The sequence below is a fragment of the Temnothorax americanus genome, unplaced genomic scaffold (genome assembly GCF_048541705.1).
Source record: "Temnothorax americanus isolate GAGA-0224 unplaced genomic scaffold, ASM4854170v1 Scaffold6, whole genome shotgun sequence".
NCBI classification, from domain to species: Eukaryota; Metazoa; Arthropoda; class Insecta; order Hymenoptera; family Formicidae; genus Temnothorax; species Temnothorax americanus.
Genome location: NW_027509751.1, coordinates 3807525 through 3835467, shown reverse-complemented (window position 1 = coordinate 3835467; position 27943 = coordinate 3807525). Strand labels below are relative to the sequence as shown.

Below are 27943 nucleotides of genomic sequence, written 5' to 3'. Positions count from 1 at the left end.
TATGAAACTAAATAATACTGTTTTTCGTACAATATTCATATATTTCTATGTAGATCATATTAACCGCCTCTTGTATAAAATAACAAATATTGTACTGCAACATAGCTGTTTGTTTCATATACATAACTATTCCTTCTGATATATATTCTTTTTTATTCTTTTAATTAATTTACTTATTTATAAAATTAACTTTATAATGGAATAATACTCCAACGCGAGGAAGTTAAAACATGCACAAAAATAGCTAATTAATAACAGAGTCAAACGTTGATATTGAGTCATTTTTCTATAATACAAGAAAATATAAAATAATGTAATTTGTATAAATTGCAGATCCTTTGTGTGACACAAATAATAAACAGTAATATAAAAATTATATAATGCAATCAGTTAAAAAATTTACGCATATATATATAGTACATCAAAATATTTAAAAAATAAATGCAACCTGTGTGGCTGATATAGCCAGATCGATATTGATTTGAGTAAAATTTAAACGCTCTACTTCGTCTCATATTTATATATTACAAATATAATTAAGATTAATTTTTAGTTAATAACGCACGTAAATATGCTGATTAAAATATACCACTAATAATGCACACTACAATCTGACGAATTGTGTTTTGCGAAACATTTTGTTAAATCAGTAAATCAACGATATATTCCCTATAAATGCATCATGTTTGCGTCTATAACAGGCTGATTGACCTTGGAAAAACGTAATTCATGTATTGATTCTTTTCTAAGTTTCATTCATTTTTTTTGTTATTCCTATAAGAAAAAAAATTAAATGTCGAACAATATAACTACCCTACTGTTACTTTATCGAGTAATCATTGTTTTGCTATAATCACATTCTTGTTTCTATTAGGCACGTTTTATAATTAAAATATATATCATACTCGTTTGTATAATATAACTTCTTTCTAATCAGATATACCATTCTAATAAATATATGATTCAAACAGTATATTTTTCTTTTTTTTTAATATTTGATGTTTTGATTTCTATGTTTTTAAAATATATCTCTGTAGTAGGAAAGCTTAATTTGATCATTTTGATATAAGTACGCTTTTCCAAAACTATGGTACACGTTTCAGGACACCCTAAAATTGATGGAACATGGTTATTGCCATTTTTCAGAAACGCAAAGTTAAAAAATTCAGTATCGTTAACTTAATAATAATCATTATAATAAAATTATGTCTTAAGTAAAAATTAATATATACACATTCCTTCCCCTGTGCACTTATTATATCGCAACATAAAAAAACGAAACAATGTTTCTCAATAGATTCAATAGAAAATTATCTCAAAAGACAGATTTTCATCTTCCTTTAAAAGATGAATAACGAGTAAATTAAATTCCTCAGAGCGAAAGAAATTGCGACATCAAAATGAGAGTTTAAATGTTTAAAACATATGAAGCGATTGAGGATTTGCTAAGAGACACTTGTGCTCAAACATCGTGAGATCCTCTCTCCGTAAAGCAACGGTACGCTCTCCGAATATCTGCAGTAATTGGCGTACTTGTGTACCAAACCGTTTTGTAATTCAGCCGGTAGCTGGATACGATAGCGCTGAGACGATGGCAGGTTTTCGCACGTCGCACAGTACTTCTCTCGCACTGCTGATTCGTATTTTTTCTCGACGGTGCCCGCCGGTGAGAAACAGTTATTCTTCATGCCCCCTGGAAATTTTACAATTTCAAAGTACAGAATATGATTAAATATCAACAAGCGTGCGGCGGAGGCAGTACATTATAGGGCATAGGCCAACTAAACACAGTTAGACGAAAGCAAGTTTGACAATACTATCTGGTTGCAACAAATATTTCGTGTGACACATATTGCGACAAACCACTCTCCAAACAAAAACATTAAAGCACGCGAAAGCTACATTTCTTTGCTCTAGGATTCACGGTACAAAATCCGTATTACAATGAATAAAATTGATGATATACAGATACCTGGTTTTACCGACCATTCTGGCAATCCGTTTTGCTCGGAAGATTCTCAGGGTCGTCTGATCTTTCATCGTCATTTTTAACACACCTTATTAGGAACATTGCTAACGCTCCCACTATCGGGGGAATGCCGGCTAGCAGGAAAGGCAAATCGTAGGTACCTGATAATAGCACAACAAGCAATACATATTGTTAATTATTCATTCGAGATTGTATGAAATAAAATAAATTTCCTGCCGCTTGTCCCCTACAAGTCACATTTTTATTCTTTGTTATCGATACGTGAGGCGGATCATTAGAATCATTACCAGTATGATCGTACAGGAGGCCCGCGATTGGCGGGCCAATCGTTAGAGGTATAGAACACATCCCCAGAAGAAAGCCGATGGCCTGAGTTGCGCCGCTGCGGCCGCAAATATCGAAGGCGATCGGGCCAAGTAACGATATGAAGCATCCATCGAACAGCCCCATGCCCAGCGAGATGGCCAGAAGCATGAAGAAAGATTTGGTGACCGGGAGGAGCATCGTGAGAATGCCGATACTTAAAAACGATATCTGAAAGAGATTCTCTATTTTCTTTTGTATCTAGACATATCGAGATTCCAATGAGGGGAAGAAAAGTGGTGGGATATTTTATTCTTAGTTACAAGAATTTTAAACGGATCGCGTTGGAAGTTCCCTGTCGGGTACTCACCTGTTGCAAGAATATCCGGTTCACCTTTGGCAAGTCGGCGATGTAGCCGAAAATTAAACGACCAATACCGGACGTAATGCCGATACACATAACCGGCAGCTTGCTATCGGCATCTTTGAACGTCATAGCCACAAACTTTCCTATGTGAACGTACGGGACGAAGTATCTGAAATAACAACCAAGTTTTTTCTATCTCCGTACAAATAAAATAAAACAGAATTCATGTGGTAAAAGTCAGTTCCTTTAAATTCTTTTACATTTAAATGAGAGAGAGAGAGAGAGAGAGAGAGAGAGAGAGAGAGAGAGAGAGAGAGAGAGAGAGAGAGAGAGAGAGAGAGAGAGCAATAAAAACAATAATGTCTGTTCGCAAGAAAGATCAGCAACCACGTGCAGCTAATAAATACTTGAAACATTCTTCCAAAAAAGATTTCGCAGACCAAAGTAATCAGACGATGATTAGTTTGCGATTAAAATGATTTATTGGTATTATCTAATTGGGTTCGGTCTTCGTGACGTAGCTACTTATGCGATAATGGCGATTTATCGGGATCGTTTATTTTAGTTCAATCTTTGCTGCACTTCTGCGATAAACCGAGATTGCGCTTCATTCGCAATCTCTGAATTTGCCGGCGCTAAGCATTAATGATCGCGTAAATATCCGACTCACCCGAAAAGAGCAATAGGAATAGAGCAAGCCCATACGACGTATCGCTTCTTCTTCCAGATAGACACGTTCACGAATTCTTTCAGACGACTTCGTATCGATTTCGACTTGAGCTGCGATTCGTCTTTCTGCGGTGTAGTTACTGAAAAAAGGTGCTCGTTAGTCCTTTTGTTAATTATCAATAAAAAATTCATCAATCAAGAAAAACTTAACCACGACGGAAAATAAAAGATAAATACAATCACAAAAATCCTATATAATGAGAACTTTATCGATTTCAAGGACTGACAACTTCGTATGATGATTCAAACTCGATGAGACTAATATGTTTCCGGTCATTGATGTGCTAACAAATACACTGGGTAAAATTACGCAAATGCCTGCGAGGGAAGCCTTACGTGGTATCGGCTTGAAAAGGATCGCGCAAGCCATGATGATGGCCGTGAAGACGGACAAGCTTCTCAGGGTTCCTTCCAGGCCCAAACGCCGTAGCAGGAATTCCATCAGAGACGGCAGCAACGTTGTGAATATCGCACTTCCGGCTGTGACGATGCCGTTCACCAGACCCAGATACTTCTTGAAGTAGTGGCCCAGTATCGCCAGGCTCGGGGTGTAAGCGAGACTCGCGCCAAGCCCGTACATGACGCCGTACGTTAAGAAGAGCATTTCCACCTGACAGACGCAAAACGGCGAGATGTACGATTCCGAAGCAAAATTCGAACAGAGATGATTAGAAAAGACTCGAGCGTCCCTCTTGCCTTCCGTTTACCTTGTCCGTCAACAACGAGGAGAGAAGCAGGCCCACAGACGCGATCGCGCCTCCTACGAAGGTGGTTGTCTGGATGCCGAATTTATCCGTCAGTATCCCAGCGACCGGCGACAGGAAGAACGTGGTTCCGATAGTTAACGAGCCTACCAAAGCTGAAATAACAATTCCAAGATGCCCGATAAGTAATAATAAAATTCTCACAGGATGATTAAAAAATGACTGCACCACAGTAAAAAGGGAGGCATCCATCGATCGTTGATCTCTTTCAATTTCAACATTGCTCATTTCGTTAGTTGCTCTATTTTTTAAGTTATATCCTCGACACTTGTATCTTAACTTGTAATGTCTATTTCTATCAATACAGATTAACTGTAATCTCGGTTTAACTTATTTTTATTTTCTTTTTTTAGTTCTAAGATTTAGAAAAACATATAAAAAGTAAAAAATAAACCGAGATTAAAGTTGATCTACATTGGTAGAAATGGACACAAAAATTTCACATGATTAAATAGATATAATTAAAATTCTGTTACACATATCAGGCTTCGCGCACAAAAGGCATTCTCATCGTTTCATTGCGAATAATAAAGAGATGCCAATAAACGTGCGGGTATCAACATGATGCACGAGGTAATTACGTCAATTAGAGATCGCCGTAAGTCGTGACGATCGATTGGATGCACGTTGTGAATTAATAGCGCATATCTAGGCCGGCAATTTATGAATTATTTCTCTTTTCGTTAGGAGCAGAATCAACGATTAAGTTGATAAAGTAACATCGACAAGTAGACGAATTAGCCTCTATTACTATAAATGACTGTCTAATTGTCGTTGGGTTCCTCGGTGTGTTTAAGGGCCCTGCCCATGTAAACAATCAATCTCGTGACTTTAATTTATGGCATCGATCGGATAATTTCTTCCTCCTATACGCGGTTCAACGATTTAAGCGTGAAGGGAGCAAACGGCGAGGCGAGGCTAAAGCGAAGACAAACGCATAATTTATATGAAAATAGTAATAAAAGGCATCGTTCGTATAACTGATACAGCGTTATCGAAACTGAGAAAAGCTGGAGGAGACCGGATAATGGAGTTCATCAAACCGCGGTCGAGAATCCCTCAAATATTCCATATATTCGTATAACAATCGGTACGACAAAATTACGATATAATTATGAAAAGCAATTAAAGCCTTGCCTCGTATCGCGAGCGTTGAATCTGCGCGATCGTCGCACGATTGTCGCGTTATCTGAACAGATACGCTTTAGATACAGATACGCTTTAGAGTAATTTTAATCCCGCTCATCAAATCGCTATCATCGATTATGCAATACGTATGTATTATAAACGCGGTGTATATTTAATACGATTAAATATAAACGAATTGGAAGATCTGTTTTACGATATTAAAGAAACAGTTGTACATTTAATATAAATTAAAGGCCGATCACTATTGCGATTAGCGAAAGATAAGAAATCCATATATATTATAATCCATATCTAAAGCAGTTGTATAATCAGCGAACATATTCAATAATTCTTAGAATACCATAATTTTTTTGGTATATAAGTACTATATACCATAATTTTTTTGCTATATAAGTACAATAAATAAATATAAATTATATATAGGTAAATAAAATAATAAAAAATACAAGAGCATACGTATATCTTGTATTTTATATTCTCTCTCTCTCTCTCTCTCTCTCTCTCTCTCTCTCTCTCTCTCTCTCTCTCTCTCTCTCTCTCTAAATTCTATTATTTTCCATATAACATTATTCTATTCATTATATGACATTTAGTTATAAATGTGATTATAATCTAAACTTTTTTTTATATTAGACATTTTTTTCTTTTAAAAAATGTTTAACTATAATTAGATCCTAAGCAACAAGATTTCAAGTTTCTTTCGACATAGATCCCATTTCAATTTTTAATGTCAAATATAGTAAATGCAATGACCAACTTTTAGACCGCCGGCATTTGATGAGTTTTAATCCTCTTAGAAAGTCCTCAAATTGTTGTGCTTATATCTTATGTGTAACATATACAAAGTTCCGATCACACGTAGAGCCTATATTTAGGCTTTCGGGCGAAAGCCTAAATATCTAAAGGTTAATGTAATCTGCATCATAAAATAAAGAATGAAAAACAAGAGATTTATATCTGTATAATAAAATAATAAAATAAAAAAAGAAGATCCTTATATCAGCTAAGTTATAACGATGAACTTTTTACGTCCACACCATTATATAAATTTACAATCCTGAAGCAAACACTCTCTAAAAATTCGTCTTATATTACTGCAAAACTGCTATGATTTTGATTAGAATTTGTTACTGCAATTGACCTTCACGCAATTAGAATAACTTTTCAAACATCTTACACAGCAGTACAATCAGAGGGGGGAGGGAGCATATTTTGCTATTATACTGTACTATAAAAATACAAAAACTTGAAATGTTCGATCGTCATTTGAATAAATTTATGCGAGAGTCGATAAAAGTACCTGTTTTATAAAGGTGCCAATTCATGAGACGCTGAAAATGAGCGTCAACAAGGTGAACGTGGTGGTTTCGCTTTGACGCTAGCGTCAAAGAAATGAAGTTGAATTTGTTTAATGTTCAGCGTCGTCGCTGAATCGTCGTTAATCGTCCCAGTACAATTAAACATAGACTTCGAAATACGTAAAATATTAATTATTTTCAAGTAATATCTTCAAGTAATAATATTTTATGGATACATATATAAATAAAAAGATAATGTTTCTGAAGATTTTTGCTTGCTGAAAATGAGCGTCGAGCGTCAACGTGAAAAGGCACCTTAATATACAAATTACTATGATAATAACATTTTGAAAAACAAATTAGACTGACGAAATGCGTCGCGGTATATTTGTTTGAAAAAAGCCGGAAAAATACAAGGAATATTCGTGTTTTTTTTTTTATCATTGAATAAACACTCTAACGCATTCGAGGGTGATAAATAATTGACATAATCTTTGCACTTCTTGATCTACGCGAGGACACTTGTCAGCATTCCACTCCATAAATCAGCACCTGATCTTTTCAACAGTACGCGTGAACGCGTGTATATCACTTCTTTACAATTCGATTTCGGAAAAATCCTTCCCGATCGAACGCCCGATTAAACTTCTTCGTATAGAAGTGCAACATTGTAGTCAAACGATTGTATTGTAATATTATCGTCACTGTCGACGCTAATAAATTATCGCGAATAAATTGTCTGTTCTCCAGGATATCACAAGGAGAGTATGAAATTAATGAAGCACACATGTAGCAATTCTTTTTTACAAGATTAAAGGAGAAAAATTAATAAGATACCAGTACAGGGTAGACAATAATTGATTTGAATGAACCGCTATTTTGAATGTATGCGTTTCTGTCAGTTGTAGACAGCACACGTGGTAAATTAATTATGGAGCGTTATACGATACAACAGCGCGTATGCGTTGTGAAAATGTTTTAGCAAGACAATTCGTCGATGACTGACTTTGCGCAAGTTACATCAATTTCAGTTGAAATAATGTGGCGAATGTCAATATAGTTCGTCAGTTAGTGACAAAATTTAAACAAATTAGTGGCATCAGTGACAGGTCAAGGTCTGGTCGTATCCGACTGTTCGTACAAACATTGAAAGGTTTCATGAAAACGTAGCCGAGATTTTCACAATACGCACTGTCGTATCATGCAATATTCCATAATTAATTAATTTGCCATGTGTGCTCTCTACACAGAAGAAAAAGAAGTGTCAAATCTCAAAACTTGTATCTATAATCTTGAAATGAGATACATGTTGCATTAAACAAAGAAAACTTGCTTGACTGAAGTCTTTTATGTTGTAGTTCAATCAAGAAAAAAAAGTTGAAATGTGAAAAGTTGAAATTCTTATAAGAATATTATACATTGTTGCCTATATACGAATATATAAGTCTTGATCGGGCACTTCTTTTTTTTCCGTGTACAACTGCCAAAGCGCAACTAACGGAACGCATACATCGAAAATATTCGCTCGTTCAGATCAATCAATTATTTATTGCCTTGTGTTATCATTTTCTAGAAGACTAATGCCTCGCCGGGAAGTTTCGCACCTGCTTTGGAGGAGACCTCGGTCTCGCCGGCCTCCGTCAGTCGCTTCTGCAGCTCCGGATAGATGAGGGAATACGTGTTGATGATGCTGAAGAGCACGCCGTTGATCGTGAAGCTGCCGATCATGATCATCCAAGCCCGGAGGCCGCCGTCGGGCGGTACGGCCGGCTCGCTCGCGCGGTCCTCCTCGTCGTTGACCGGGTCCACCTTTCGGCACATCGCGTCTCCGTCTGTCTGCGCCGCCACCGCGTTCTCCACTTTGTGCATCCTCCTCAGCTTCCCGATCGGCGCGTCAATCGTTACTGGCGCGCTCCCAGCCAGAAGGGGATTGCCCTCACCCGAATCGGAATTGTCGAGGTCTGCCTGACCGCGCCGAACGTGGCTCGACGTGCCGATTGGATCATCCACGTCTGTGTGATCGATCGTTCGGATCGGCCCGTCGCCTTCCAGACCGAACCCGTCGACGTCCCCATCGCCGGCCTCCTCGCCGATCGCCATCGTTATCGACGATTACGCTTGCCGATTATTAGCTCGGCTCGTTGTCGAGATATCTGTAAACTTTTGATAAAGCAAAAGAACATTTTGAATTCTACCAGAATTGAAGTGCCCGATTAGATAGCTTCTATATGTGAGAAATGTAAGAAATGTGAAAAATGCAAGATCTTCCATCACGTTGATACGTGATGACAATTTATTAGGATAATCGAGAGTTAACCTTGGTGAAAAAAATTTCTCACGTTTTCTCAGAAATTTTCTAAGAATTTCTCATATTTTTCAGATTTATGAATAATTTTTTAGAAATAATTAGATGAGTATTTTCGGAACATTTGAGTTGAGTATTTGTATTTATGAATTTTCTGATAAATTGCGCGCATTTTATTGTATTTATTCAGATTTCTACAGAGGTATGTTAACGGGGAAAAAATATTTAAAAATCTGAAAAATTTTTAGTCTTAAAATTTTCATAAAAATTCTGAGACATTTTTCTACCAAAAAATCCCTCTCCTTCCTCGACAAAAGAAATCGTTATTAATATTTTTGATTTTTAATATCGTACGTTTCTGTTTAAAAAATATATATATATAAATCTAGGTACATATTTTTTACATCGTAAAAAGGTTGCGACAAATTTTTCGGCGCACGACAAAATCGGTCTTGTCTCCGAGAAGAAAATCTTTCCGCCCACGAGCATTCTCGTCGCATATGGAAGATGCGCAACGACATATTAGCTGCCCCGTTTGCCGGCACACAAAAGTCCGCGATGCGGGGCTTGATTAGTCTTTGAAGCCAGACAATGTGGCTTCAAAGACTGCGGCTTAACCGTTTAACTGCACCTTTGGCGATTTGACACATCGGTGTAAGGTAGGAGGACCGCGTGCGCGCGCGCGCGCGCGCGATTGTTAATCTATCGTGAGACACTTTTGATCCCTCAGATCTATAAATACTTACGTGCGAACTATGCGCGAATGTCCACGATCGAGTTCGAACTAAATATTGTTATTTAAGTTGAAAAAAAATCTACCGCAACGTAGAACGATAAAATGCGTAATATCTTACGTGTGTGACACACTGAAAAATTGCCCCGCGAATCTTGCAGATACCAGCCGAAATATCGAGTCCTCGATTCTAATCGCACCGATGACGAAGCAAGCTTGAGAAGCTGACGACTCTCCCTACTAATTAATACAATTGTCGCGGATCTCTTTCACGAGACAATAGCGAATTTTCGTTCGAACGCCGTGAAAGATGCGAAACGCGTCGGTTATTTGGTAAAATGATCAGGCGACGTAACGTGATTATTTTCTTACGATGAAAAACGCAAGTGTTTCGATTACGACAAGTGAATTCTTAACGCATTGACAGCCACATTCTTCGTGTATGAATAACACTCGATTTCACGATAAACCTTCAGGAAACTAAAGACATTTTTTTTTCATTATCTATTATTTATATTTTATTATGTCATAAAACATTTATTTTAATCTGAAATAATGTTTTACGGCAAAGAAAAATAAATCGTGAAAGAAAACGCGTTTGTGGCTTGCTGGAGTTTTCTCACAGAACTCAGTGTTATTTTCATGCTTGAACAACGCGATAATCGTTGCATTTATAATTTACTCCGCATAAGCGAGTAATATATCGTAAGTTACTACAGAAGTAACGCTCGCGCGTAAACGTAGTAAAGATCTTGAAAAATACCTTGAAAGGTACCTTGAAAGATAATGAAATGTTAATTTTTCTTGCATAATTTTCAACATAAGGAAAAACTAGTGGACGATGCGATCAGTTAAACCGATCAACGTTAGACCGATCTTGCAATATTAAATCGAAGAACGTGTATTTTTAAAAATAAAACTTGTTTAATTACTTCAATCAAAGACACGTGGATTAATAACTGTCAGCATTTATCGATGGTACTCGCAATCGAGCTGAAATTCACTGTCGTTTGAGAAACACAGTTTCGAATTCTTTCGCACGTTTGCACGCCACGATCGGGATAAAACCAGTTCAATCTCCACCATAACTTACAAACGATTCATCCGGGAGTTTACCTTAACGAGCTAATTATAATGGCAAGCCGATTTCAGACCTCGTTTTACTGTCGCGTCGATACGCGTTTTTCCGAAATAATCGCAATAATTCGCATCGGTTTGCAGCTAAAACCTGGAATAAACAATCGTTGTTTGCTGAAATGGCGAGACGCGTGGGTGACGCGTCGATGCGCGTTTTACCGCGATAACCGCTGTAATTCGCATCGGTTTGCATTAAAAATTGGAACAAACAATTGGAACACGTTTGCTGAGACAGCGAGACGTGTCGGCTCGCGTGACGAAAATTCCTTGCGCAACATTTGATTTCCCTTTCCCCTCCCTTCTTAGCTTCGTACAACGTGTGCGATCGTAGAAGGACGGAAACCATCAGGGGGCTAGAAAGGGGGGTTTTTCCCTGGTTCCGCTCGGTCCTTTGCTCAACGAAATAGTCGCAGCCTGTGGATCTCAGTTTCTATACAGTTCAAAGTTTCGTGAGACGAGAGAGTACGACGTCACCTCGTGTCAAACGTTTAATAGCCCTCAACGATTTAAATAAATCATCATCGATATAACATCGATCACGCGCTGCTCCCCTCCTCCGCCTCTCAAAAAAGCTGAGACTAAAACGAAGCATAAATCTCCTCGCACGGATCTCGAGACGCAAGTTGGAAGCGTAGGCGACAATGCGTATCATTTATAAATAGATCCGAGGGAATAAGAGCTTCTTTATCGGAACGACAACCTCCTTAAGTCAAGACCGGTTCACGGTTGACATATGTACGGAATAAGTTCTCATTAATGTATAACGTGCACTAAAAGAAAGGCGAGTTATATCTTCGCAGCTTGACGAAGCGACCGTTCGCATTAGCGGATTGGAATATTATTAGAAGCTTATTTGAAAAAAAAAAGAACATATTCTTGGAATAACATTCTTTTCAAAAGCTTCTGACACGAGACTATTTCGTCCCGATTCATCGACGTACGCAAAGACTGATCGTACGACGCACGCAAGAAAAAATATATTTACATTTCAGAGACACTCGCCGAGATTGTTGTCACAAAGGCTCTTGAAAAAGTTGTACGTCAGTTGACTTCATGGATTTGGAATAAAATTCTGGAAGAATTAGTTTTTAGAAATTTTCAAAAAATAAAAGAATGATTCTTCTCTCTGTTTCAGTGCAGACAAACGGAGTTTTTTAAAGGCACAAGCGCGAAGGCAATATTCGATGCGCATATAATTACCCTTATCGCTTAATTTAAAACAGCAGCCAGTGAGATTATAACGAAAGCGCGTATAAAATATCTGCTTGTTATCGAGACTCGAAATATAAGCGATACACCCCGTGCAACTAATTTATTCGGCTACATGTATATAACTTTGTGCATGAGGCATATATATAATCTTGTCACGTTGTTTGCCCAACGAATTTTATGTTTTATCGCATACGCCACATAATTATTATAAGTATATACGATAAAATAACGTGCAATATGATTAAGTATGATCAAATATGAGTATTAAATGTAATTACGACTATATTCTCAAAATAGTATGTTAAATTGCACATTTTTACTCGATGTTATCATCTAAATATTTATGCCATTCAAAATTTTATATTAAATAACATTTATTTCTTTTTAAAAAAATTTCGACAACGCCGGCGGTCACTAATGGGCAGTCAACGTTGATTCGTTTCGCGCTTCAGCCTATATAGGAACAATAGAGGATCCTCGCGCGTGTCGCGAGCGCCGACCGCTATTGCGTCAGATCGCACATCGCACGTGGCCGAGCGTGTAACGAGATATTCGCGCGTGGCTACCTGAAGATCTCTTGTACAAACAAAACGCGCCGCCCGCCGTCGCCGTCGCCGCTCGATCAGCGGAACTACTCGCGAGATTGAAGGAGGCGTGTCCATCCCACGCTACGATATTCCTCTCTTTTTCTCATTTCATGGCAATTCCTCTACGTAATTCGCGTAATTTGAGACGTCGCGAAACTGCGGGTGTCGTCACGTTATACGCACATGCGGGCCGCAACCGACGGTCCACTTTAAAAGGAATCGTGCTAGACATTCAAAATAGTGATAACGCGCGCACGCGCGGACATTCTTCTCTTTCTGCAATTCTTCTCGATGGTATCTGTTGGTTATAAGACCTCTCGACGAATGCCTTGTAAATCGGAACCGATCGGTTGGTCCATGACTCATCGTGACCGAAAGTCGCGGCGCGCCCTAAACGGCGCCCGTTCGCAAAAGCAGAGCCGGAGCTCCGAAAATTCGGAGATATATACCAGTCCTTCGGGACACACCTCGCGTTTGTCGATGAACGGGAAGCAAAAATCACGCAAAAATCATGCGAGAATCACGCGAAACCGATCCGTCTCGCCACATGAAAGATAAACATGAAGAGTTAAAGCTAATATTGCAATATATTACTATTTATCTAATATTTAAACAATAAAGAGCACAAATTAAAATACACGCGTTTAATTCAAACAATTGACAAATTGACTACGCAACAGAGCGTTATTCCAAAAGTATATCATTATCATAGTATAATTATTATAGCGGACATGCGTTCGTTTTATTTTATCTCTTTTAGCTTCGGCTCAAAATTTTTACTGCCTTCTTTCTCCCCGTTGCGGCACATCTGCCCGGCTGCTGTATCGGGACTCGCACCCGGCTCGGAGTCACTTTTAGAACTTCGGGACGTTAAAATAAACGTCGGCCTCTCTCGTTCCCGTTAGCGATTCTCACGCGAGTTCTATACTCGATCTTCTCCTCCTCGCGCCCTTTTTCTCCACGAAATAAATCGCCACTCCAAAAACATAAAAACTTTCAACCTTGACCGTGATGATCGATCAATTGAACTTAATCGAATTTATTTATTTAAATAACCTTGGGGAACTCGAACGAAACCGACTTGAAGAATCTGACTCGAAGTCTTCGCGACTCGATCGGGGGAGAGCAGAGACGTGCGTGGATAGAAATAGGAATTCCTTCCTCATCCACAGACGAAGATCTATTCAGCTACTCCACTTTTTGCACTTAAAATGAAACAGATATAGAATTATAATTAGACGTTGGGGAAGGGAAAAGGGAGAAGAACCATATGGAAAGTACAGAGTTCGAAAACTAAAGTACACAGTTCGGCACACGAGGCGGAGAACGAACATATCGAACCTGTCTCTACGTTCGTGTGTCCTCCCGACATTTGATTACACGCCGCTTATTTTATTTCAAAGAGAAGCCGCGCGGTACGGCTGGAAGAGAAGATGTGCGATCTACGGGGAAATGACGCCGCTCATTATATCATACCGATTTTTAAACGATCCTCGAGCACGTGGCGGACGGATGGCGAACTTTCCCGGAATCGCGTCGGCACCGCGAATAACGGAGGGAGAGAAGAAAACAAAGGGTGGGTGGGGGAGAAAGAAACCGCGGAGAACGCCCAGGCTGATCGACCTCGGGGGGATCGGCCGACCGATCGCGACGTCGGGCGTAAACTAAGGAGGCGTGACAGGCGGGGGACAGACACAGGGGCCGCCGGCCGAGCGAGGAGAGTTCCAAGTTCCAAGCGCCAAGGAAGCGCGCGGGCAGGGCAGACGACGCGCGCGTCTGCAAAAACGCGAGCTGAAAACGTGGAAGCGCGAGTCCGCCAATCGCGGTCGAGAATTTCGAAATGATAGACCTCATTTTCTCGGGGGGGGGGGGGCCTCGACCGCGATTAGCCGACCCGCGCGAGTTCCAACGTTCGCGTTTTCGTGCGTGTCGTCGGCCTTATACCGAGAAAGAGAAAGAAAGAAAGAAAAAAAGAGAGAGGAGAAGAGAAATTGAAGGAGAAAAAGGGAGCGTTAGATGAATGGAAAAGAGGGGGACAGAGGAGGGGACATGGGGGGGGGGGAGTACGGAAAGATATAGAGACGGCGATAACGATGGACGGACCGCGTGACCACGGCGCGTAAATTCGGATCGCGAAAGAAAAAGAAAATTGCGAAGAAAAAAGATTGTCGAGAATCACCGGGCTTATCCTTAACGATTTCGATAGGCCCGTGGAAATTGGAGATCGAGGTCGAAATTTTCGTAGAAGAATGCTGTACGAATGAGGTGCGGCAGGGAAAATAGCACGGCGTAGACGAGGCGAAAACATTCCGAAGAGTGCGTGCGAAGCCTTATCGGTGTATCCCGCGGCAACCCGAAGCGATAAGAAATAAATATCGCAAGAAGTTACGCCGTTCGGCCTTGGTCGGTCTATATCACTGCCATATATCTCTCGTTGCAACTATAGGAATAATTAATATATATTTGTGTCCAGGCGCGTAATAAAATCCACGTGAGTATTCGTTTATTTGTTAAACGTTAGATTTTCAACGTAAAATTCAAATAAACGAGCTATTGTAAAAACGTATCTACATATATAGACATTTCAATTTACATACCGTTTTGAGAAAATGGATCCTTGATTCAAATTCTGCGGTATCAGATCGGCTGTGTTCACGTATACGTAACGGAATAACGAACTCCACGTGCTCATGTATAAATTCCATCCCGCGCTTATCGTCAAAGAAGCTGGATTTTCAACGTGAAACTTTATTAATAAATGTAAAGAACGTTAATGTAAAAACGTATCTGGAAATCTTGGATTTACATCGCGCTTTGAAAAAATTCATCCTGGATTCAGATCCGCACAGAAATGTGGATCCACACGGAAGTCTGTCCGAATTAGAATTAAAAAATAGCACTCCGAAATAACTTTCATTCGTGAAAAATACAGTTTCGCTCTAGTTCCTTCCATCCGAGGTCAAATTTCTCAATCCTCCTGTCCGAAGTGCAAATCGTTGATTTTATCTAATCCAATGACAATAAGTGGAACTTCATGATAGAGCCGACAAACATATATATGTTTCGTACTCATCACCAAAATCCAAGCGGCGCTCCTTTATCCTAGAAACAAATCCATCGAAAGCGTGAATATAGGACGAACGATGAACGGAAACCTGGGCGACGTGTCTCCCGGCTTCCAGCGGTAGTATATTGTAAAAAAAAAAAAAAAAAAAATACGATATTATAAAAGATAGGATATAAAGCTCTCTTTATGTCAGCAGTTCGCGAACGGAAAGGACGATCGACCGTCGAGACGCCCCCCCCCCCGGTCGCGTCCACCTGATTTTCAACGAGCACGACCCAGCTGATCGAGCTGACCTAACACCGACTGACTGACCTTGACTCGGAGAGGCGGACGAGCGTTTGGGAAATTACCTAAAGCGTGTGCGCGAGAGCCGCGCGCGACGAGTATACGATCGGATCGTCCACGTACCCCACGGGGGTTTGAGGTTTGATCTCCATCGCCCGCATCACCGTATGCCGCATGAGGGATTTCGCGGTTCTCGCTTCTCGCCGCCGCCGCCGCCGCGAGCAACTCCGCGCTCGCCCAGGCCTTTTAACCGACGACGACGACGACTGCGCTGGTCGTGACTCGTGACGTGTCATTGACGCAGAAACCGCGCGAATGCCGCGACGGCGACTGACATGCGCCAGCAACGTGAACTTCCGTGAAAAACCTCCCCGTCCCGCGTGTCGCGCCCCCTCCCCTCCGCCCTCCGCCCTCCGCCGCCATTTTTTGTCCTTCCTCGGGATGACGGGACCGTGGGTTTCCGATTCCCCGGGGACCACGCGGCGTCGCCCCGGGTCACCCGGATCGCCGTTCGACCGATCGAGGAATGCGATGCCGCGTTGCGTTACGTAACATTTTCGGAGAACGCGCGCGCGAACCGGGTTGAAGAATCTGATTCGAAATTACCGCCGCGTTCGATCGCACGCGCGCGGGTCGCGCGCGAGCACGTGTTGTCGAGTGGCACACGTGGAGCGAATTTTAGGTCAGAAGCTTCGAAACTCGCTGAATAACGTCCATTTCTACCGATGTAGATTAACTTATTTAATCTCGATTAAACTCTCGATTACTTTTTATCTCTAGCTTTTTAATCGTTAGAACTAGAAAAAGATGAAAAGTAATAAGTTATAAACTCAGATTAAAGTTTATCTATATCGATATAAATCAGAAATGAAGATAATCAATCCAATATGTCTAATTACACACACCTGTCTCATTTGGAGTGCGAAAAGCGTGACACGTAGTACGGTTACCTGATCTAGGGTATTGTATTGTTCGAAGTATACTGACAGCACTGAACGGCTACGGTGTACGTGACGCGAACCGTAGTACTTTTCAGTGCCGTCGCCCGTCGGTATATTTCGGAGCTCACCGCCGCCAGTGCCGTATACGCAAGTGGCAAGTAGCATCCGGGATGTGACAATCCGACAACCGTACCGCGCGTCGCGTGTCTGTCCATGTCGGCGACCGTCGGCGACCTCCGTCACGTTCCTCCAGTTTCAACGTGAGCTTAGAACGGCACGGAAAACGACCGAAAGATGTCCAGCGTGGACTGGGAGGAAGTCAAGCGGCTGGCCGCCGATTTTCAGAAGGCGCAGCTCAGCTCGACCTTGCAAAAGTGAGACGCCCTTTGCTCCAATCTCTGCTTAACCTAATCCCTCATTCTCTGACGATGGCGAATTCCCGATAACTGTAAAATGACGAAAAAAAAAAACTGTAAAATAACGACGTGGCATCTCAGGCCCGCGAATAAATCACATTTGAATCGCAAACGTTGTGCTTGACTTGTATATTTTGAATGTATTTTTGCACGGTAGCAGCTTGCGAGAGCTCCAAATAAGTTTAAACATATGGCATTTTGGGTTGCAAGTTGACGAATTTGACAGATATGGATTTCAAGATCGGTGTTTCATTATATTTTATTACTCCGACAAGAATATAGTCGGTGTTCCGTAATTGTTAATGATCTTAAAACGTATATATTCATCGCCTTTCTCTATAGACATTGAAATTAAAAAGTGCTCGAAAATTCGATTGATTAAAATTTAATTTATTAATTTTATTACGTAATATATATCAGCAAGATTTTTCGTCTTCTGTCAGTTTTAGTACGGTTTAACACAATTATATGTATATCGCAGACTCTCCGAGCGAAATTGTATAGAAATCATAACGACATTGGTGGAGAACAAGCTTCTGGACATTATATTTACCAATGACGGCAAAGAATACGTCACGCCGCAGCATCTCGGGAAGGAGATCAGAGACGAGCTGTACGTTCACGGTGGAAAAGTCAGCTTGGTCGACCTGGCGCAAATCCTTAACGTCAACTTGTCGCAAGTGACTAGAGCGGTGACGGAGATCGAGAGGCACGACAAGGGGCTGAAGGTGATCCTGGGGCAACTTATCGATAGGAGTTACGTTAGTAAAATTGCGGAGGAGATAAACGACAAGCTCGTACAGCACGGCTGCGTCAACGTGGCCGAATTAACGCTCACTTACAATCTACCGGCCGACTTTTTGCAATCGGTCGTCGAGAAGGAACTTGGGAAGATAGTACACGCCACCCAGGACTCCCAAGATCCCAAGGTCTTTTACACCGAGAGCTTTATCGCTAGAAATAAGGCGAAGATCAAAGGCGCCCTGGCCGCCGTCGCGAAGCCTACGCCGCTGTCCGCAATACTGGGGCAGTGCGGCGTGTCGGAAAGAATATTTTTCCGTGAGTGCAAATACAGTGACCGCGTAAATGATTACTATTTTCTTCCTACGTTATCGAATTCAACGATATCAGGCTATTGTATTTCGTCGAAGAAGTCCAATTTATATTCTTACCTCTAGATCTATTCCTTAGAATTCCGTTGCCACGTTCATAAACCATATTCGTTCTCGTAATATTCAGACCTTCTATTTAACTTGTTTTGTCGCACGTGTAGCAATCCTGGATAGTTTGCAAGAGGTGAAACAAGTGCCAGGAGTCGTAACTGGGAAACAGAGTGGAAACAGCATTTACATACCCACCGTATACTCTAAAAGTCAAAATGAATGGGTTGAAAATTTTTACAAACAGAACGGATACTTGGGTAAAGTGTGCGATTTGTAGGAAGTTCCTAGAGGAAGTTCCCGTGTCACGTAATTTAATCTATTCTTATCTTGCAGAATATGACGCCCTTACAAGACTCGGGATATCGGACCCATCGGGCTTTGCGAAACGTCACTTTCCGAACGAGAGCATAGTCTTCCTAAAGTCAGTGGCTGTGGGGACGGTGGTAACGGATCAAGTCGACGCCAATATCGAGGAGGCCGTTGCGACCGGATCCTTCGTCGATCTGTATCCCCTCCTGCCGTCTGTGTTTAGCGACGAAGACGCGGAACTCGTTCTCAAATTAGCCACGAAGAAGGCGAGGGTCAACGTGCATATATTCGCGAAGACGGTTGTGGTCTCCGAGGCATTTCTACAGACTTTAATCAAGTCCCTCGAAGCCGTGGCGGAGCAAAAGGCTCGGGACATGGTAGCTAGCGGAAAGTGGATCCAATATGTCGTCGAGAGTAAATTGAAATCTAAATCCGCGGACGTGATCGTTGAGAGTAAAGTGAGCAAAAAGGAGGAACGAAGGAAAAAGGCAACCGTTGGTAAAGCGGGCGGCGGTAGTCAAGGCAGAGAAACCAGGACGAAGTCTACGAAGAAGAAATATCTTCGGGGAAAGACGCGGGAAAATGACTCTGACGAAGACGACGACGCGAGGCGGACGACGGTCGGCAAGGATGAGATCGCGTTGATATCCGTGGAGGAAGTGAAAGCGGAAGTCATGAAGGACGAGAACGTATCCGTTATCGAGGAAATGGCGGACGAATTAGCGTACTATTTGCAACCGAAATTGAACAAGTCCGCGTTGTCGTTGGCGGAGCAATTGGCGCGATCTAACAAGACCACGAACCTGAGCGAGATCGGCGAACGCCTGAACGTTCTGATAACGAACATTCGAATATTCGACAAAGGTATCAAACATCTGGACAAGGCGGATCAAGCTTCACTGACCAAGTACCTGCTCAAGTCTCTAGGTCTCGACTTTGTGACGAGTATATTTAAATTGGCTGCTCAACAGAACATGCTGCAAGTGGCGGAAAATCTCACGACGGAAACGAGGCAAAGACTGCTGCTCGAATTGCCCGCGGACGTTAAGGAGCCGTTGACCGCTATCCACGAGACGGCGATGGGAGATTCGGTGGAGGACTTTTTGAACAGCGTCGACGGGGCGATGGCAGCCTGCTGTCTGGTCCTGAAGAAGTACGATAAAAAGAAGGAGCGGCCGCAGGTGCACGCGCACAGGGAGGCTCTGCTGGAGGAGCTGAACGCCACGCAAGATCCCGCGTTAACGTTACACCTAGTTACGAGCGTGCTCTTCACCGCTGTCACGCAGAACGCCTTACACATGTCTGGCAGACACGTAACAACGGTTCTCGCGTTCCTTCAACGGCACTTGGAGCCCAATACGACGTCGACTCTGGCTGGATACCACGGTACGTAACGATTTATAAGACTATCCTTGAAAAAAGAGCTTCCTTACAGTAAAATATAATTAATTGGAAATATATTGCGCTTTTTTTCTAGATTTAGTACTCAATTTGCTAAGCTCTCCTGACGAAAACGCAAAAATGGAAGCCTCCAGGGCCTTGGAGGAAGGATTGGCGGACATAAAAAATATTGCGAACAATTTCAAGCAACATGTGAAAATAGACAAATCTTGAGAGGGATTACGCAAAATGCTGTATAATATGAATAATGTAACATAGTCTGGACCCATTTTCTGTAAAAGTATTTGTTATATATCAATTAACATTGTATTTTATAATAAAATATACAATATACATATTTACAATTTAAAAAATCAGACCGTGACCTAATTTATGTCTATATATATATATATATATATATATATATATATATATATATGTGTGTGTAATAATTCTGACGCTTTCACTGCAATATTCGATAAATGCGTTTGTTTCTTATCACGAAATTCTCGCAATATACTTATCTTCTCAGTACATTACAATCTTTGCCGTATTTACAGTTCGGTTCACTAATGAACGTCAATGCAATTGGATGCCTACAATAGACTTACCTATGTATGTACATATGTATAATTGTGGAAAAAAAAAAAACTTGACCGCCATTTTTATATGTACACGTAAATATCACAAGTGTGGTTTTCGTAACGACAGGTTACAAAGTCGCTAAGATTCGCGTGAATCCGACGGACACCGGTACCACGGTCTGCCCGATACCCCAAAACAATGCGTACAAGGGCGGCATTTGATAGCCGGACGCTCTGTACACGAAGGCGACCGCCGCCGAGCTGACGACGCCCGACGTCAGCGGCAACAGTACGCCCATTATTATGATAAGCAGCGGAAAGAATCTGTGGATACATACGTAATATCGTGAATCGAGCCATTTTTTCTTCCTCCCCCCCACCCCAGATAGAAAACAACTTACGTACTTGCCGTATTTGTGCTGTCGCAGGGTGGCGAAGCAAATCGCGCCGGCGATAGTGTGCACGAATATCGAGGAGAACAGGGCCCAGAGAAATATCTGATACCACATCTCTGAAAAGTAGAGAGATCGACAATACTCACAATTTTAGATATTTTTAGATAAGGCGAGTTCGGATCGCGCTTCGATCAAGTCAATCGGCGAATAACTTGTCGGGGTAGCGACTGCGGTAGGTATTCTGTCAACAAATGGAACTGCCGGTTGAAGGGAGATTTGAAAACCGAGGCTAGCGAGCTAAACGTAATTTAGAAATCTTGCCGCGGGTGAGCCTGTTGATTGAGTTAATCGCCAATCGAAGTGGATCGGAGCCTGTGGTCCAAGTCGCTCGTATACAGTTCGACCGCGATCGGTCATAAATGGACAAATGGTATTCGCGAGCGATTGTTTACCTGCGAACGACGTTAAAGGCATGTAGAACGCGTTGCCCGAGTTCACGTTTCGCAGCGTCATTTGCGGCCGCGTTGGCAGGTTGACGTTCGTTTGCGTATCCATTCGGGTGCCAATGAGAAAGGAAGAGGCGGCAAAACTTGGACGCGTACAATCGTCCCTGTACGCGTTGGCGAGTCCCTCGTTAATTATAATTCGCTTTCCTCCGCGCCAGTTCGGCAGTCGTCGACGAGAGGTTATGTCGGGGCCATCGTTAGGGCGTTACTCCGAAATTATTAACGGACAGCAGCAGAATTACCGCAGTCCGCGGCCGCGACAGCGAGAGGCGAGGGACAGCGAAGAATCGCGCGAACGGATATTCATTTTCGACGAGATGTGACAGAGCGGTCGAGAAAAGACCCGAACGTCGATACGTAGCTGTCAAACTTGGCTCATCGCTGCTCGGTCGATAACAGTCGACATCGGTAGAAATCTACGAGTGGAGCGCCCGTTCGTGTCGCTTCTGCTTGCACTTTCCGCGCGCTCGAACTCGAACCTCTCTTAAAAATATTCGCGTAAAAATTAAGTTTTTTTTTTTTAAGATTGAGGTGAGGCTTTTATTGCGAGCACACGGGAGAAGAAACAAGGGATTAAATAAAATTACATTAACATCTTATTTCAAGTTGGCAAGACTCATATTGTATCTCATCTTTAAAATATATATCTCTGTATTGATAAAACTGTATCTCGTCAGTGATGTAGAATAACAATTATTAATATAACATCAACATAAATTAGCAGAGTTTACACTTACGCAATATGTTGCATTAATAATTGGCACTATAGATATATATCTATATAATCCCAAACAGTTTATTGGAAAATATAAACGTTGGCATGGTAATATTGCACTTGCAATATCGTTAAATCGTTTCATAAATTGCGAATTGATGGAATCCGTGTCTGCATCTATAATTTCATTAAATCATTTTGTTTCAGCCAGCCAATATATGTCGATATATACTTACAACTCCTACAGAGACTTGTAAAAATATGAATTTTCTTTCAACCTGCGTACCTCTATATTTCTAGATCATCATCGGACAATAATTGCTTCTTCAAAAGCTCCTTACAAATGCTTATTTCATACCGAAGCTTTCGATTCTTCTGCGATAAATGTTTATGTTGTATTTTAACTTTATCGATATATTTTTGAAACTTTAACCATGCGTTTTCATCTGTAAAATCCTCTCTTCTCACGATTCCCAAGATATCATTTTGATATCGTTGCTTTTTTCGTGGTTTTAAGGTGTCATCTTTAATTTTCCTAAAAATAAAACATTGACATATGATAATACCAAATTGTACCAAAAAATACATACGTCTCTACACGTAAACTATATATATATATATATATATATATATATATATATATTGTTTTTAAAATAAAATGTATCATTATTGAATAACATGATTTATTTACCTTTCCTTTGCTCGACTAGCAGTAGTAGAGCTCAACGTTGCTTCATTGTTGGGAGTTGTCTTAATAATTGTCAGATTATCATTACTCGTCGGATTATCGATACTTGTGGATATACTCCATTCGTTAACTTGCAACCTGTTGTCGCAAGATCCATTTTGAACAATACTTTTCGCGCTCCAAGTTAAGAGATTCGCAATTGAAAATGATCCATCGATCACACACAATCGTGCGAGAAAATTCAATAGAAAAAAAACTAATAGAAAAATAGAAAAAAAATATCATACCTTTCATCATTTCTGTCCTCGTTGTCAGTTAAAATATCTTTATCGTCGGATGAGGGATCGACAAATTCAAAATTAACTTCTCTGAATTTAATATGTCTGCTAGGAACCGCGGAAGGTTTTAATATATTCCTTATTAAATTGAGATCTTCTTTATTTTTAAAATCCTCCGCCTTGAAATGTTTGCTACATATGTAAGCGGTACGATATACCTTCCTTCCTACAGCTTCCCACCACTTCAACCTTAAATCCTCGTTTTTCGGAAACCTGAAAAGTTCAAATAATAAAAATCCACTTTCCCCACGTCGTCTGTATTATATGTCATCCGAACGCTTTCACGTTAACAAACGTATTAAAGAGATTTGTGTGTCGCAGAACATTTAAAATCCTGTTGCATCGTGCCCTACCTGTGAAACGAGTAATTCAAATCCTGCACAGATCCCTTTTCGATTCCGCAAACGCAACAATTTGAAACCATTTTCCGTAGAGATATTTCTTTTATCACACCAAGGCAAGAGATAGAGATAAATGGATAAAAAGACAAAGCTGCAATGAGAACGTTTTTGGTTATGGTTGGTATATACAAGTCAGCGAATGTCTGACAAAGATGACTAGCCATCCAACGTACGTCCTTCTCTAATGGCGTAACATTTCTCCCTTTTATTCACCAACGAAACATAAAAGATCAACAATCTTATGAACAATAAGGATACTGAATTAATAAAAAAGAAACTAAAATTGAAGAACCAACAGAGTGTTAGAACTGAAAAACTAAAAATCAAAATTTGACCGCGCCGCACCAAAATAAGATGCAAATTTAATTTTAATCCATTTCATTCGGATTGGTTCAATCTTGATCTCTTTCTTTTAATTCTTTTAATTTAATCAATCATAATATAAAAAAATACTAATCTCGAGTTTAGTGGACTTTGTTCCGTTTTGTCAAATTTCAATATCTAATTTCTAAATCTGATACTTACGGGGACTACGGGGGTACTGATCGGTACGAATTCTTTACAGTGCATTTCATAATGTACCGACATACCGAAAATCTATTAACACACGTGTATCAGTATGGTATACAAGTTGGAGTAGCTCGTCTATACCTATGCAAAAAACGTCAAAATACACGACCACGTATGCCGTTACACACCGGCTGGGAAATGAAAACAACAATGGCGTACTCCGTGAACATCTCCGTAGAAGCGCCGATTGAGAATCAGATACAGGAAATCACCTACGATGGCCAAGAGATTTACCAAGCGTACGTAAACGAATTTGGCGTTAACAGAGAATGCAGTAAAGAGATGCTCGATTAACGGAATTTTCCTCGGACCCTAAATGCACCTTGCGTCTCTCGATTAACCTCATTTTTCGACGAAGGAGGACAAGATTTTCCACTTTACATTTTGCGTCATTGTAGACCTCTCACGTTATCGGAGAACCTGGCGAAGATCGCTCAGAAGATCGACTTCAGTAAGACGAACGGCGAGGAGGTGAAGAAGGAGCAGTTGGAAGGTAACGAGAAGAGCGAGGAGGACGCGAAAGACCCCGCTTCGTTTCAATCCTCTTTATGGCCGTGGGACAGCGTTAGGAATAAATTAAGGTTCGTCGTGATTCTTCCTATGTGTCTAAAAACGCCATACATTGCGATTGCAATAAGCACACGATATATATATATATATATATATATATAACGTAATAAGCGTACGGCGCGACAATGTAAACTGTGAAGTATGAGAATTGAATTCGAGCCCCTTTTGTAGGAATGCCTTGACCGAGGTTTGCGTATTGGCCGACGTGCTTGCGATAGCGAAGGAAAAGAATTACATGGTATTGGATCCGGTGCCGCAAGAGTCGACCGATGGGAAATCAATGATACAGGTGTACGCTAGGAAAAAGGCGTTGGCGGGAGCGGCGTCGGTTCTCATGATGGGCGCCGAGAGACTGCGAAACTGTCAGGCCGAATTAGCCAGAACCAGATCCACCCCCGACTTCCACATCGAGCTGTTGAGATTGCGGCAAAACTGGCGTCTGAAGAAAGTGTCCAACTCCATCATCGGCGATCTCAGCTACCGAACTGGTTTGTTCTATCTTTTTTTTTTAATTTATTTATTCGCAACGCGATTTGTTTTTTTTATCGGGATAATAGTTGGGTGCTTTTAATATATTCCTGTTTATACTTACGATTTCACGATGTATTTGTATATCAGCTGGCTCTAAGTACGCACAAACGGGCATGTTTGAAGTTACCAAAGCCGAGGAAGATGAAAAAAGTAGCAATAGTCCACCGGCGTCTCCTAATACCGGTAGCAATATGTCCGGGCAGTCTCACGGCCCTTCAAACTCAAAAGCGTCCGCCTTGCGCGTGACCATACCCAGCGAGTTGCAAGGTGTTGCGTACATCGAAGTATTATGCCAGAAAGGTAACGTAACGTAGAGAAAAGGGATTTGTATGAAAAAATTATGCACGTTAGATAAAAATCAAGTGTTTGTCGTTTAGATCAGGAAGATTTGTGCAACGCAAATATAAGTTTGCTCAACGGTAGTGCGAATAATTCAAATACCGATATGCATTGGCAGCAAAAGTTGGAAGCTGCGCAGAATGTTCTGTTTTGTAAGGAACTGTTTAGTCAATTAGCGCGGGAGGCTGTACATTTGCGCGCGCCTATACCTCACATGGTTGTCGGAAATCAGATAATGGCCACGGTACGTACCTCGCAAATAGAAATGCAATGATACGTTGGAAAAATATGCTTGATAAATTGTTTTTCTCGACACTTTTATACCAGGTACTCCCGGGAATTCAATTAATAATTGGCCTGTGCCACAGCACAGGCAGCGACAAGAAACCTACGGCACCACCGCCGCACAAAACCGACCACGATCACGTGTTGGAGCACTCGCTGCATCAATTGTTACGCGAAGTACATTATAACAATAGCAATCATCCGTTTCCTCATCCTGCCTCGGGACCCCTCGGGCCTAGCAAACGCAGATACGTAGCTGGCCCTACCGCTGCCGACAGATACGAACTTCTGGAAATGACGAAGAGCCAGACGCTGCTAGAACAAATTATCCAACAAGCGCAACACTTTTTCATGCGTTTGCGCACGGAATACGTGTTGGACACGATAGCGAAGGAGGTGAAAGATCCGCTCATCGTTTCGCATTGGAACGGGTTGAATTCGCCGACGCAGTCTTGTGTAAAAATAAATATCTTGACGCACGGATACGATAGCGTGTGTCGAACGTCGATGGTCGTTCACGTCGGTGAAAAGTCACTGAAATGCGTGTGTCGCGACGGTAGGGTTATGCACATGAGTTACGAGCCTCAGGAACTGAGGGACCTAATTTTCTGTCAGGTCAGTTGCTTTCACCTCTTTGTCAACGTTCGTAAAATGTAAAACTATACAATTTAATAATGTAATCATCCACGATGTAAAACATTCTTTTATTATCGGTAAAGTGGTATCGCAATGTTTATCATTTTTTTTTATACACAGATTTATCAGCATCAAATAAGTGCGGTGCAGGCTCTCGCCAAGTGTATGGGCTGGCAGTTTTTAGCTAACAGCTCACACCTCGGCCTAGGTTCGGTGGAACCCTTGGGTAACGCCAGCAGTTGCATCCTTGCTTCGCCGATCGGCGACAGGTATTTTATAGTTCAAACTTTTTATGACGTAGAAGGAAGAGAGAGAGAGAGAGAGAGAGAGAGAATATTACATGCGCGCAACTGCCTGTTTTTTTTAACCATCATTTAATCACGTTTTTAGGATGATAGCAGTACGATGCGAACCGCAAACGGGTGTGCAGGTCGCCATTGCTCATTCTCCCCGAAAGGACTTCTTCCCTGGTCAACTTGTTCGAGAGAGAAAATGGGAGAATCTTGGAGGTTCCTTCAAAGAAGTCAGATGGGACAAGATGGAAGGGAGGAATTTTCTCAACAAAATGGAGCTACTCATGTCTTCTTTAACAAGTTCTTAAGTGTTGCAGATTACGGTCAAACTTTCGTATATTTTTTTTGTTTAGGACTGAAAAGTTTATATTTTTTTATATCTTTAACCAGCACACTTATATTCTAACGGCATAGAACAAAATTGTTATTGCACACATGGTCAATTCAGAGTAAGAGAAGAAGCAAATTTTTCGTTTTAAGTTGATTATGTGCAAAACGCAAAACGCATTTTTATTCTATGCGCGTGATCAAGCAATGTGAAATAATGGAAGGAGAAAAATCGAGTTTGTTAAACTGAGAAAATACACGAAATCTCATCTGTTCCGATGAGAAAAGTATATAAAAGTTCGACTGTATCGGCAACCGGAATGCAATTTTTTTTTTCAAGATAGAATCAGTAATTTTGTTTTCCAAGATAGTTCGATTATCCAGAAAATACAAGACGATTTATTGATCGAATGCTTTTTGATTTTATCAAGAGACAAGGAAGTTTTGTACAAATCTAATCTCGTTCCTCACCTCCTCTGATTATTAAAAACTTTTACTTACCGCTATTGAAATTTTATTTCTACGACTGTGATTTAGGATTATTTGGAATTACGTCAATTATCCATCCGTAGATTCCGTATTGACAAAAATGATCAATAATTCAAACATGTGGAATATATAAATGTGAAA

At 41.0% G+C, this 27943-nt stretch overlaps 5 protein-coding genes across 14 annotated transcripts; 2 read left to right on the top strand and 3 right to left on the bottom strand.

Moving 5' to 3' along the window:
• Nucleotides 1–15: 15 nt before the first annotated feature.
• Kar (monocarboxylate transporter 10-like protein kar) lies at nt 16–16924 on the bottom strand. Of its 9 annotated transcripts, none has more exons than XM_077420407.1 (11): nt 15992–16259; nt 15172–15676; nt 13631–13779; nt 8205–8760; nt 4097–4248; nt 3726–3999; nt 3331–3469; nt 2664–2829; nt 2278–2524; nt 1987–2130; nt 16–1693 (listed from the first exon to the last, which is right to left on the bottom strand). In XM_077420407.1, the coding sequence occupies exons 4-11, from the start codon at nt 8698–8700 to the stop codon at nt 1446–1448; spliced, it is 1866 nt and encodes a 621-aa protein (XP_077276533.1). In that variant the 5' UTR covers nt 8701–8760; nt 13631–13779; nt 15172–15676; nt 15992–16259; the 3' UTR covers nt 16–1445. The 9 variants fall into 9 exon arrangements, with proteins under 9 accessions (XP_077276533.1, XP_077276534.1, XP_077276536.1 ...); XM_077420408.1 differs by lacking the exon at nt 13631–13779 and having other exon boundaries at nt 15172–15301; nt 15381–15676; XM_077420410.1 differs by lacking the exons at nt 13631–13779; nt 15992–16259 and adding an exon at nt 16832–16924.
• Nucleotides 16925–16998: 74 nt separating this feature from the next.
• Nucleotides 16999–20493, top strand: Ufl1 (UFM1 specific ligase 1). The gene is made up of 5 exons (XM_077420405.1): nt 16999–17241; nt 17765–18342; nt 18557–18703; nt 18780–20141; nt 20233–20493. The coding sequence occupies exons 1-5, from the start codon at nt 17162–17164 to the stop codon at nt 20367–20369; spliced, it is 2304 nt and encodes a 767-aa protein (XP_077276531.1). The 5' UTR covers nt 16999–17161; the 3' UTR covers nt 20370–20493.
• LOC143905196 (transmembrane protein 170B) lies at nt 20440–22012 on the bottom strand. The gene is made up of 3 exons (XM_077420424.1): nt 21567–22012; nt 21125–21230; nt 20440–21043 (listed from the first exon to the last, which is right to left on the bottom strand). The coding sequence occupies exons 1-3, from the start codon at nt 21667–21669 to the stop codon at nt 20848–20850; spliced, it is 405 nt and encodes a 134-aa protein (XP_077276550.1). The 5' UTR covers nt 21670–22012; the 3' UTR covers nt 20440–20847.
• A 204-nt stretch (nt 22013–22216) lies between these two features.
• On the bottom strand, nt 22217–24427 carry LOC143905193 (uncharacterized). Of its 2 annotated transcripts, none has more exons than XM_077420421.1 (6): nt 24288–24427; nt 23715–23853; nt 23311–23574; nt 23027–23161; nt 22622–22870; nt 22217–22512 (listed from the first exon to the last, which is right to left on the bottom strand). In XM_077420421.1, exons 2-5 carry the CDS (start codon nt 23783–23785, stop codon nt 22624–22626), a joined length of 717 nt encoding a protein of 238 aa, XP_077276547.1. In that variant the 5' UTR covers nt 23786–23853; nt 24288–24427; the 3' UTR covers nt 22217–22512; nt 22622–22623. The 2 variants fall into 2 exon arrangements, with proteins under 2 accessions (XP_077276547.1, XP_077276548.1); XM_077420422.1 differs by lacking the exon at nt 24288–24427 and adding an exon at nt 23936–24145.
• Med17 (mediator complex subunit 17) lies at nt 24339–27720 on the top strand. The gene is made up of 8 exons (XM_077420406.1): nt 24339–24571; nt 24731–24913; nt 25074–25390; nt 25521–25733; nt 25811–26016; nt 26100–26672; nt 26814–26962; nt 27084–27720. The coding sequence occupies exons 1-8, from the start codon at nt 24339–24341 to the stop codon at nt 27292–27294; spliced, it is 2085 nt and encodes a 694-aa protein (XP_077276532.1). The 3' UTR covers nt 27295–27720.
• Nucleotides 27721–27943: the final 223 nt, after the last annotated feature.

What these genes read in the sequence shown, in the direction of transcription:
- Kar (XM_077420410.1), bottom strand. Translation starts at nt 8,700, where the DNA reads ATGGCGATCGGCGAGGAGGCCGGCGATGGGGACGTCGACGGGTTCGGT. An exon ending in CGAGGTCTCCTCCAAAGCAG is followed by an intron (nt 4,249 to 8,204) that starts GTGCGAAACTTC and finishes TTGTTATTTCAG; the next exon opens with CTTTGGTAGGCTCGTTAACT. An exon ending in CAAAACGGATTGCCAGAATG is followed by an intron (nt 1,694 to 1,986) that starts GTCGGTAAAACC and finishes TAAAATTTCCAG; the next exon opens with GGGGCATGAAGAATAACTGT.
- Ufl1 (XM_077420405.1), top strand. Translation starts at nt 17,162, where the DNA reads ATGTCCAGCGTGGACTGGGAGGAAGTCAAGCGGCTGGCCGCCGATTTT. An exon ending in CTCAGCTCGACCTTGCAAAA is followed by an intron (nt 17,242 to 17,764) that starts GTGAGACGCCCT and finishes TGTATATCGCAG; the next exon opens with ACTCTCCGAGCGAAATTGTA. An exon ending in CAAACAGAACGGATACTTGG is followed by an intron (nt 18,704 to 18,779) that starts GTAAAGTGTGCG and finishes CTTATCTTGCAG; the next exon opens with AATATGACGCCCTTACAAGA.
- LOC143905196 (XM_077420424.1), bottom strand. Translation starts at nt 21,669, where the DNA reads ATGGATACGCAAACGAACGTCAACCTGCCAACGCGGCCGCAAATGACG. An exon ending in GCCTTTAACGTCGTTCGCAG is followed by an intron (nt 21,231 to 21,566) that starts GTAAACAATCGC and finishes TCTACTTTTCAG; the next exon opens with AGATGTGGTATCAGATATTT. An exon ending in CGACAGCACAAATACGGCAA is followed by an intron (nt 21,044 to 21,124) that starts GTACGTAAGTTG and finishes ATGTATCCACAG; the next exon opens with ATTCTTTCCGCTGCTTATCA.
- LOC143905193 (XM_077420421.1), bottom strand. Translation starts at nt 23,785, where the DNA reads ATGGTTTCAAATTGTTGCGTTTGCGGAATCGAAAAGGGATCTGTGCAG. An exon ending in GAGGACAGAAATGATGAAAG is followed by an intron (nt 23,162 to 23,310) that starts GTATGATATTTT and finishes TTGCGACAACAG; the next exon opens with GTTGCAAGTTAACGAATGGA. An exon ending in GCTAGTCGAGCAAAGGAAAG is followed by an intron (nt 22,871 to 23,026) that starts GTAAATAAATCA and finishes TTTTATTTTTAG; the next exon opens with GAAAATTAAAGATGACACCT.
- Med17 (XM_077420406.1), top strand. Translation starts at nt 24,339, where the DNA reads ATGTACCGACATACCGAAAATCTATTAACACACGTGTATCAGTATGGT. An exon ending in CGATCTCAGCTACCGAACTG is followed by an intron (nt 25,391 to 25,520) that starts GTTTGTTCTATC and finishes TTTGTATATCAG; the next exon opens with CTGGCTCTAAGTACGCACAA. An exon ending in GGGACCTAATTTTCTGTCAG is followed by an intron (nt 26,673 to 26,813) that starts GTCAGTTGCTTT and finishes TTTTATACACAG; the next exon opens with ATTTATCAGCATCAAATAAG.